This window comes from Eptesicus fuscus, chromosome 10 (assembly GCF_027574615.1).
Source record: "Eptesicus fuscus isolate TK198812 chromosome 10, DD_ASM_mEF_20220401, whole genome shotgun sequence".
Taxonomy (NCBI): Eukaryota; Metazoa; Chordata; class Mammalia; order Chiroptera; family Vespertilionidae; genus Eptesicus; species Eptesicus fuscus.
This window is the reverse complement of record NC_072482.1, coordinates 20,816,497-20,826,243: the sequence shown is the minus strand read 5'-3', so window position 1 is coordinate 20,826,243 and position 9,747 is coordinate 20,816,497. Positions and strand designations below refer to the sequence as shown.

The 9,747-nt window shown below is 50.4% G+C and overlaps 1 protein-coding gene across 1 annotated transcript in view; it reads left to right on the top strand.

Annotated features, from left to right (window-relative positions):
- The first annotated feature begins 4,766 nt into the window (after positions 1-4,766).
- Positions 4,767-9,747, top strand: part of TRAM2 (translocation associated membrane protein 2) — a 76,869-nt gene continuing 71,888 nt past the window's right edge. The window contains exon 1 of the mRNA XM_008157502.3: positions 4,767-4,985. Coding sequence (XP_008155724.1) covers positions 4,866-4,985 — 120 coding nt within the window. The 5' untranslated portion in view covers positions 4,767-4,865. The remainder of the gene's footprint in view (positions 4,986-9,747) is intronic.

The following is a 9,747-nucleotide window of genomic DNA, read 5'->3' as shown; positions in this document are numbered from 1 at the left end:
CTCAGAACAGCTACAAGAAGGGGTTGGTAATGACTGTCTTGCCTCCCTCACATGGCAACCAGAAAGTGCAAAATAAATAAACGTGAGAGGTTATTATCTCCTCCATCTCTAGACATGACAGTGTACTCACCCATTCCTAGGTCCTGCCAGTCTTGGAGGAGTTTTCCTTCTGCCTGTTGTTGGAGTCACCCTCTAGTCGCCTCCTTAGTCTCACCAGTGATCTCCTATATTTCTAATGCTTTCAGTATTTCAAATCCTCTCTCTCTTTTTTAAACGTTTTTTTTTTAAGTTTTAAATATATTTTTATTGATTTCAGAGAGGAAGGGAGAGGGAGAGAGAGAGAGAGAAACATCAATGATAAGAGAGTAACACACTGGGGATGGAGCCCACACCCATGCTTGTGCCTTGACTGGGAATCTAACCATGACCTCCTGGTTCATAGGTCAATGCTCAACCACTGAGCCACACCCACACCAGCTGGGCGCTCTCTCTCTCTCTCTCTCTCTCTCTCTCTCTCTCTGCTTTCTTCTCTGTCTCCAAACATGATCCAATCTCAAGAAATAAATATAATTTAAAGATCCTTCCTTAGATCTTCTATAACCTCCAAACATCATCCACTTTCCTTTTTCTCATCAAACTTCTTAAAAGAAAAGACTACTTTCTCTCTCCTCCTTGCCTCACTTTCTACCCAGTGTGAAGCCCACTCTGATGTCCAATTAAGGTGGACTCTCAGCATTCTCCCTCCAGGAACAAGCTTGCAGCCTTCCACACCCCTTTGTCTTCCTCCCGGGAACTTTACGTTCCTCTCTCCTAAACTCTGAGGGCCCTTCTCTTGCCTCTGTAACTTGTTTACTGAACCCATTTCTTCTACTACTCGCTTCTTCTACCTCTGTAACTTTCTAAAGAAACTTTCTATTATTTATATAAAAGAGTGGGCTTGCAAGGGCCACGATGCCTGCCTCTGGAGGCTTCGTCTTAGTCTCATCCTGCCTGACTTAACCTGCTTTGTGAAATGCATGTGTCATGGTTTCCTCCACCCCACCCTTTTCCTCCTCTCCCGTCTCAGTGGTGGGGTTCCCTAGGATTATGCTGACCTAGGGTTTTTTTGTTCATTCAACACACTCACCAGGGAACACTTAAGCTCATGGCTTCAACAGTCCCTTGTAGATGGACCACAAATACCTTTCGTTCTGGTTTTCCCTCCCTAAATCCAACCCCACAGCTTCCAACTGACCTGTGAAAGTGTTGATTTGGATGTCCTGTGACTCCTCAAACCCAGCTTATTCAAGCATGTCATCATTTTCTATCTTATGCCTACTCTTTCTCTGTCATTCCATTTTTTTTTTCATGGTTGCACCATCTTTTATGTCATGCTGGCCTAAAAATTTGGCTCCTCCAACTCCTATGTCCTATATAATAAAAGCCTAATATGCAAATCAACCAAATGGTGGGAACTGGGAACTACCAGTGGAACGACAGGTCACTATGACACGCACCGACCACCGGGGGGCAGACACTCAACACAGGAGCTGCCTCCAGCCCCCAGGCCTCATGCCAGCCAAGGCGGGTGCCAGTGGGCACCCTCCCACCCCCCACCCATTGTCCCGCCAGTTACCCTGCAGAGGGAGGCAACAGCGGCAGGGGGTGGGGGGTGCCAGCGGGGGCTCCCCGCCCCCATCACCCTGCCAGTTGCCCCACAGATTGGCCCTGATCACTGGCCAGGCCTAGGGACCCTACCCGTGCATGTCACCAAATCCAATAAATTAACCCTTGAAATGCCTCTGAAATAATTCATCTCCCTTTGATTCTTATCTAACCGTTGTTTGTGAAGTGTTCATTTTTTCCCTGGACTGTTAATTTCCATTTGGGATTGGAGATGGTTTTGGAACTAGGATGTTGAGATGGCTGTGATGGCCGAAGTAGGCATTTAATACTTCCTCCATGGGGTTTCAGGTAGCGAAATATCAAACCATGTATCTGATAAAACTATGTCTAACTGTTCAATAATGTTTGAAAGGGCCTAGGGCTGACAGTCAGCAGTATGAGCACAGACTAAGCCATCCCCTTTACTTCATGTTTCTCATTTATGAACTTGGAGGTGTAATACCCGTCTCCCAGGACTTTCAGCCTAAACTCTAAATCTTAAGAGGTTGACAACATCCCATCTTTTGCAAGAAATTCCCACTACAACATCCTTTACAAATAGTTATTGGGTAACACTAGGTAACTGTTAGGTTGAATCATCTAAAATGTTGGTATTCCAGTATTGATCTGTAATGAAACCAATTTCATAGGGTTCAGCCTAATAGATGTGGCTGCAGTTTGGAAAATTTAAATACCGAGGAATAGAGTGGAGAAATAAAATGGAGTCAATCTGCTAAGTTACTAAAATGAAGTAGTTTGAGGTATGAGAAACCGATTCAATTTTTGTTTTAACGAGCCTGAGAACTTAACCTGTTGATCATTCCAGTCCTGCATCAATGCCTGGATATACATGAAACCTGCTGATAACCCTCTGATCACCCCCTGGAGGACTAAGGAAAGAATATTCACATATCCAGACCACTCTACATCCATCATCCAGACCCATCATGTAGAGCAGTGATTTTCAAATGGTAGCCGCAATAATTTTTAAATATGCAATACCTGACTAGTCAGGGGCATTGGCCTTTTTATACTTTAGATTATCAAATTAAAAATGACAATGAGGGTTGCCGGTTCAATTCCCTTGTCAGGGCACATACCTAGATTTCGGCCTTCATTCCCAGTGGGGGTCACGTAGGAGGCAGCCAGTTGATGTTTGTTTTGCTCTCACATTGATGTTTCTCTCTCTGTATCTCCCTTCTTCTTTCACTAAAAATCAATTTTTAAAAATGACAACAGCCAACCCAACAATAGCCATTTGGTGTAAATGAATCAAAATTATACTTTTTTTTTTTTGTCAGATTAGCAAAAAAATACATTTTTTTTTTGGTGTGCCGCAGAATTTTAGTAATTAGTTTATATGTGCTAGAGATGAAAAAGGTTGGAAATTGCTGATCTAGGGGATGACCATTCCAGAGGCTAAGAATGCAGGGCTGATTCTTCTCAACAGTGTATTGTTTAGCCCAGCCGGTGTGGCTCAGGGATTGAGTGTTGACCTATGAATCAGGAGGTCATTGTTTGATTCCCGGTCAGGGCACATGATTGGTGGTTTTCGCTCATCATTGATGTTTCTGTCTCTTTCTCCCTCTTCCTTCCTCTCTGAAATCAATAAAAATATGTTGTTAAAAATGTATTTTTTACTATAAAAACCCTCAGCTTTTCTTTCCTTTTCAGGAACACTCTGGATATTGCTCAATTATGTGTCTAGTTTGCAAACCCTAAGGCCCTTGAATAAATCTTTATCATTTATTTTGAGCCAAAGCCTCCTGATTGATTTAAGCTCAGATAGAAAATTGAGAGATGCTCCAGAGTTCTTGATCTTTCTATTCTTGATAACACTGAGGTCCAATTGTAAGAAAGGTCAATCTTGAAGTTAAATGAAGTTTAGTTCAATACAAGCTTTATTCTCCCATTCCCTTAAGTTAGAGACCAAAGGCAGTATGCTAATTACTGAGGAGTCAAGAAACTTAATATGTAAGATTTATCTAGGAATGTAAGATTTATCTAGGAACCCCAGTCTCAATCACATCTCATACTGTACCGTTTTTAAGAAATCATATTTACTTAAAAGTGCAATAACTATAGACTTTAATAAAAGAATGAATAAGGATTTAATATTCTTTTTCATATTGTGTTTTTGTACATCTAAAAAATGATTAGTTGACTCCATTACTGGTGGGAATAAATCCAATATTTGCCAATATATATTCACTTATTAAAATACTTTTTGTGCTTTCCCAGAGAGCTTTTAAAAACACACTATTAGAGACTTTCAATGAGAAAGTCCTTCACTGTTTATTTATTCTTCCACTTCTGCAGATCAGTTAATATGGAAGACTTTGGCTAAGACGTGTAAAACTAATTGACACGAGTGCAAGGGTCTCAAAAGTGAGAGCAAGACTGCGCCCACCCATTCACTCGCCCTCTCTGGAACCAAGGCTCCCCCAGGGCAGGGTCTTTTTTGTTTGCTGCCTAATCCCAGCCTAGGAACCATGCCCAGCCCACTGCCTGCTCTCCATAAACACTCGATCAACTGTCCATTCATTTATTTTCCATGCAGAGCGCTATGGCCAGCGAGAAGGCCGGCCTTGCAGCTTCCCTCTCTCCACTGAACCCGCGCCGCTCTCAGCGCCCAGGGCTGCGGCCCACAACCCCGGGACTATCCGGCGGCCCGCGGCCTCCCGGGCCTTCCCTTCCCGGGAGGAAGGAGCGGGCGCCGGGCACTGGGAAACCCAGGCCCACTTCCTGTCGGGTCAGGACAGGCCGGGCGTCCGCGTCCCCCGCGGCCTGCTGCGTGCGCGCGGGGCCGGCGGGGCCGCAGCACCGAGAATGCGGCGGGGCGCGGGGCGCGGGGCGCGGGCGGCCTGCGGCGAGGCGGGCCGGGGGCGAGGGGAACCCAGGCCTCGCTCGCCGGCTCCGCCCCCGGAGCGTCCGCGGCGGCGCGAGGGTTAAGCGCGCGGGGGCGGGGCCGCCTGGAGCCCGGCGCGCCGAGAGCGGCCGCGAGTGGGGAGGGGGCTGCGGCCGGGGGCGGTTCCGGGCGGCGGGGCGGGGGCGGGCGGAGGAAGGGGGCGGGCCCCAGAAGTTGTTGGGCGCTAGGCCGGCTGGCGGGAGGGCGGACGGGCTGCGGGCCGGCGGGCGGAGCGGGCCGGGGCTGGGCAAGTTTGCGCGGCGGCTCGTGAGCGCAGGGTGCGGGGCCCGCCGGCCGCTGCGCGCCCGCTGCCATGGCTTTCCGCAGGAGGACGAAAAGTTACCCGCTCTTCAGCCAGGAGTTCGTCATCCACAACCATGCGGACATCGGCTTCTGCCTGGTGCTCTGCGTCCTCATAGGGCTTATGTTCGAGGTGAGCGAGACTGGGGAGGGGGTGCCCTTTCTCGTGCGCCGCCCGCGGACCCCTGCAGGTCCCCGGGGTCCCCGTCAGAGCTGGGGCGCGGGGCTGCCAGGACGTTATCTGCACCCCCGGCTCTGTACACTGTACCCCCCCTTGGTCTCCGAGTCAGCCCAGACCGCCACCCCCCCCCCACCCCCCGCCAGCTCTGCGCCTTACCAGCCATGCCTTACTTTGCCGACCCCCTCGGGCACCCACCATATCCTGCAGCTCTCTCTGCAGCCCTGAATCCTAAGCTTGGCCTCGAACCAACCGCAGTGCTGCCACCCTGGCCCAAACAGTGGGGTTTCCTTTCTGGTGTCCGGGAGCCAAGCCCGGAGACTCCCAGACCCGGAGTCATTGCACAACTAACTCCTTCTCCCAAGCTGCGGCTGCCAGCTCTTTTTGGGCTTTTCCAGTGGGAGGGACCCCGACCCTTTCCACCTCCCACCTGGTTTTCTGGGTCTTTTGCCTCTTCACGTGTGGCCGTGACCCCATCCCAGCAGTGCCCATCTGCTGTCCTCCTGCCCGCCCTCTACCCCCCCTTTTTTTTTTTGCCCCTTGCCTAAAAGGCCAGTTTTCATATACCCACTATCACTCTGGATTATTCCTCAGCTCCATCTGTGGTGAACCCAGAGTTTCTCCCTATTACACGGCCAAGAAGAGGGATGGGATACCCTGTGCTTTTAGGGGCAAGATGATTCTCTCAATGCTATGGGGGGGGGGGGGGGGGGGGATGGGGCCCTATAACTCTCACTCCCCCCCCACCCCCTACTCCTACTCCCACCCCCAGCACTGTGTTGGTGCTAGCCTCACAGAGCAGGGGCTTGTACTAAGCCGGGAGGGGTCAGATCCAGGGGTCTGGTGGGAAAGACCTAAGAGAGAATGAGAAAAATGTGATACTCAAAAGTGAGAATAACTGGAGGAAAGTGAGCATAATAGGGCATGCTGTGATCTATCTTGTCACTATCGAGTGACACTCCCCTCACTCTCACTGTGGTCTCCAATGCGGCAGGGCCTTGTCCTCCTTTCTGGGTAGGGTTGCTTATCTGCTTTCTCGGGAACGGGTTAGGAAGCTGTAACCATTTGTAAACTGCCTTGGAGATGGAGGATTCCTAACGGGCTCATTTCCCCCCATCTCTGTCTCTCGATCTCGGTGCCCATCCTCTCCACTCTGAGAGGACAAGGGTCCTAATTGGCCAGTGGGGCTGCCCTCAAGCTGGGGACATTCTTGTGGTGGCTGAGTCAGGGTTAGATGTGTGGATGTGCGCTTGGAGGGTCTGTAGGAAATAAACCCGAGGCTCAGATGGGTCTGCACACCAGCTTTTGGTAGTACTCCTTGACTTCAACCCCTCCTCCCCTCCCTCCCTCCTACCCCCATAGGTCTCATTGGTATATTGGAAAGGGCTGTATCTATTAGGGTGGTCCCTGGGTCCCAGTCCTTTCTTTGTCACTAGTCCGACTAAAAAAACTAAGTGCAGCCTCAGTTTCCCCATCATTAAAGAGGTTAGCCAAACCTCTTTCTCATTGGGGTTGTTGTAAAATCTAACTGAGATCATGTAAGCAACAAAAGCCATGACAGATTCTACAAATATGAAAACAAGTCGCTTACTCCATGAAGCCCTGTCATTATTTATCCTAATAATAGCTTAACGAAATAAGAGAATTTGTTTTGTCCCGCCAATACCCTCTGTCCTGTTTGTATCTATTTGCTGTCCTCCATTCTAAGCGGCCTCCTAGTGCCATGTCACCAGTCTTGGAGGGCGTGGTTGGAAAGACACACGTGACAGCTGTAGACCTCATAGCAGCACGCTCTGCAGCCGGAGGAGTCTCCTGCATGGCCTCTTGGCTGTGCTTCTGGCACTGGTTAGGGTCCGTGGCTCTACCTGCTTTATCTTTGCTCAGAAAGAGCTGCCTCGTGTTGGAGCTTGGTACCTCCTGCCGTCCCTGCCTCTAGTCTTGGAAAGTCCTATGGATTAACCTGGCACTCTGTGGGAGTTGAAAAGTGCTAGGAGCCCTTACTCCCAGTACCTCCCAGAAGAGAGAGAGAAAAAAACAAAAAAACTACAAGAACACTTTCCTCCTCCCCATCCTGGGATTGGACGGGGGAGTGTGGAAGGGACCTTGGCTGAAGTGCAGGCTTCCTACCTCCCTCATCCTGGAGAACCTTAGACCTACCCCTCTAGGCGTACAGGGCAGGAGTCTCCTTCTCCGGAAGGTGTGTAGAAGGTGCATTGTGGGATTGCCGGTGTATGCTGGTCTGGGAGAAGGCGGGCTGTGCTGACCCTCCCTGATGGAGAATGTGCTGGGCACTTAGTAGATCCTCATTGTCTACACCTACCAACTGACTCTCCACCGAGAGAGGTATTTTGAGGGACGTCAGATTTTCGGAACTCTGGTCTCCCGACCAGGTGAGAGCAGACACAGCTCAGTGACTTTTGGGGACCTCAGAGGAACACATGTGGGCATCTTCACATGTGGAGGACAGCCAGGGTGGCACCTCATAACCCAGCACAGGACTCACTGGAGGACACTTGGGGTCTTCTGGGTTCTCCCCTGGAGGTGTGGGGTGTGTGTGTCTGTATGTAGGGATTCCTATGGGGGAGGTAACTCCAGCACGTCACCCTTATTCCTAGAAGTGAGGACAGAAGGAGGTGGAAAGGGAAGGGGAGACGAGGAGGGAGGAGAGGACAGCAGGCTCTTGGGTTTCTAACTTGGGCACGGCTAGGATTCCTCCATTCAGAAGCCGAGTCAAGAAAACTCATTTATAATTCCTCCCACAAAGAGTCAGTCCCCTGTCCAGTCTCTGCCGGTGAGCTGGGCCCCTCTCCCACCCCGGGCAGCCCAGCCCATGTGTCCTAACTGGTCTCCATGTCATTCCTGCCTGGCCCCTTCCTTCCCCAGCTCACCAGTTAGCGCGCCATCATGTAGAGGGGCTTTCGTTTCTCCCTAGGGACCCCAGGACTTCAGTTCTGTTCCTTGGGAGATGATGACTCCAAATTCCTTCCCTTGGCATCACTTCCTTTTGGGAACACATACGAAAGGGTGACTTTCCCTCCTCCTTTCGTGTAGTTTATGGGCCATCCTAAGGTTCCTCCCCTTTCCAAGGCTGAGGGTCGGTTCTTTCCCCAGAATTCAGGTTTTCTTTCTGTCCTGCAGGCTGTTTGGAATAGAGCTGTTCTGTGCAGCCACAGCACTTGGCTAAAAAATGTCAGGAATGTGGAGCTTTATTTTCCCCTTCCTTCTCTTCCAGCTTTCTCTTTCTTAACTCTGCTTCCCTGAGAGGTGGTGCAAGGGGAGTTTTCCACTCCACAGTTCAGCCCTTCAGTCCTGTCCTAGGGGCAGTGGGGCCTGACAGTCCTTCGGGGTGTGGGCGGCCAGTGGGGTGTGGATGGTGTGTGTGTCAGATTTAAAAGCAGTCTCTTCCCCCCACCCCCTTTCCCTTGGCTTTCCAGTGTCCCTTTGAGTGCCACGTTTCAAACTGAAGCAGGCAGGGAAAGAGAGAAAACTCATCAGGGAATGGAGAATGAGCGAGGGGGGTGGGGGGGTGCATGGAGCAGAGAGAAAGCCACTAATACATTATCTCTAAAACGTCCTTGTGAGACCCACACGTTGTTTGTTTATTTTAAAGCTCATTTGCAGGCTCTGCTGGCCCTGCAGCAAGGAAATGTTTCTAAAATTCTGGGCCCCGTCATTTGTTTGGTCTGTGATGACTTCAGGGTTTGGGACTGAGAGGAATTTTGGGGTAGTGGCTGGCGTTCGGTTTTTGCTTTGGCGCCAGGTGTGGTCGAGCTACCTTCCTCCAGGAGCTACCTTCTTCCCCGCACCAGACTGGCTTGCAGGATGATGTGTTTGCAGCGTGTACAGCGGGAGCCCATTGCGTCACGCCTGTTAGCACGTGGCTTCTGTACACATCCTCCCAGGCATGCCTCTGGGTTTCATAACCCCGAGTGAGGCTGCTGGTCCTTCCTCTTAATGTTTGTGTTAAAATAGTCCCGCTTATGTTGTGTTCATACGGGCATCTGTGGACCTGTGTTGTCTTTCTTTGACTAACCTCTAGCGCACTTTTAAAGATGCTCCTTTGCCAGCGTTTGTCGTTCCTGGCTTTATGCGTCCTCCCCGCCAACCTCTGACTTAGTCCGTTAGTAATGTTCTGGAGAAATTAGTCAGGGGAAACCGGGAAGGGTCGCCGATTCTCCTGGGTGCCCTTGTTCTGTGGTTAGATTTCTGCATGCATCACTCGGTGATCTGAGGGAGCAGCAGAGCAGAACTTTGGAACTAGTTTCTCTCCCGGCCAGGCCTCAAGCGTCGCCGTGTCCTGTGGGGTGTAGGGCACATCGGGTTATCCCCAGTTCTTCCCTTGGTACAATGTGCCGTGCAGAAAGGTGGTGTTAATCAGTTAGTGGTGTGTGTTTTTTTTTTAATTTCTTTATTGATTAAGGTGTCACATATTTGTCCTCATCCCCCCATTCCCATCCCATACCCCTCCCCACGGATGCCCCAACCCCCTGTTGAACTTAACCATTGGTTAGGCTCATATGCATGCACATAAGTCCTTTGGTTGATCTCTCCCCCCTCCCCCCACCCTCCCCTATCCTCCCTCTGAGGCCCGATAGTCCGATCGATGCCTCCTTGTTTCTGGTTCTGTTCTTGTTCCTCAGTCTATGTTGTTCATCATTTCCCCTAGATGAGCGAGATCATGTGTCACTAGAAATATACTTATAAGAACCGAATGTGA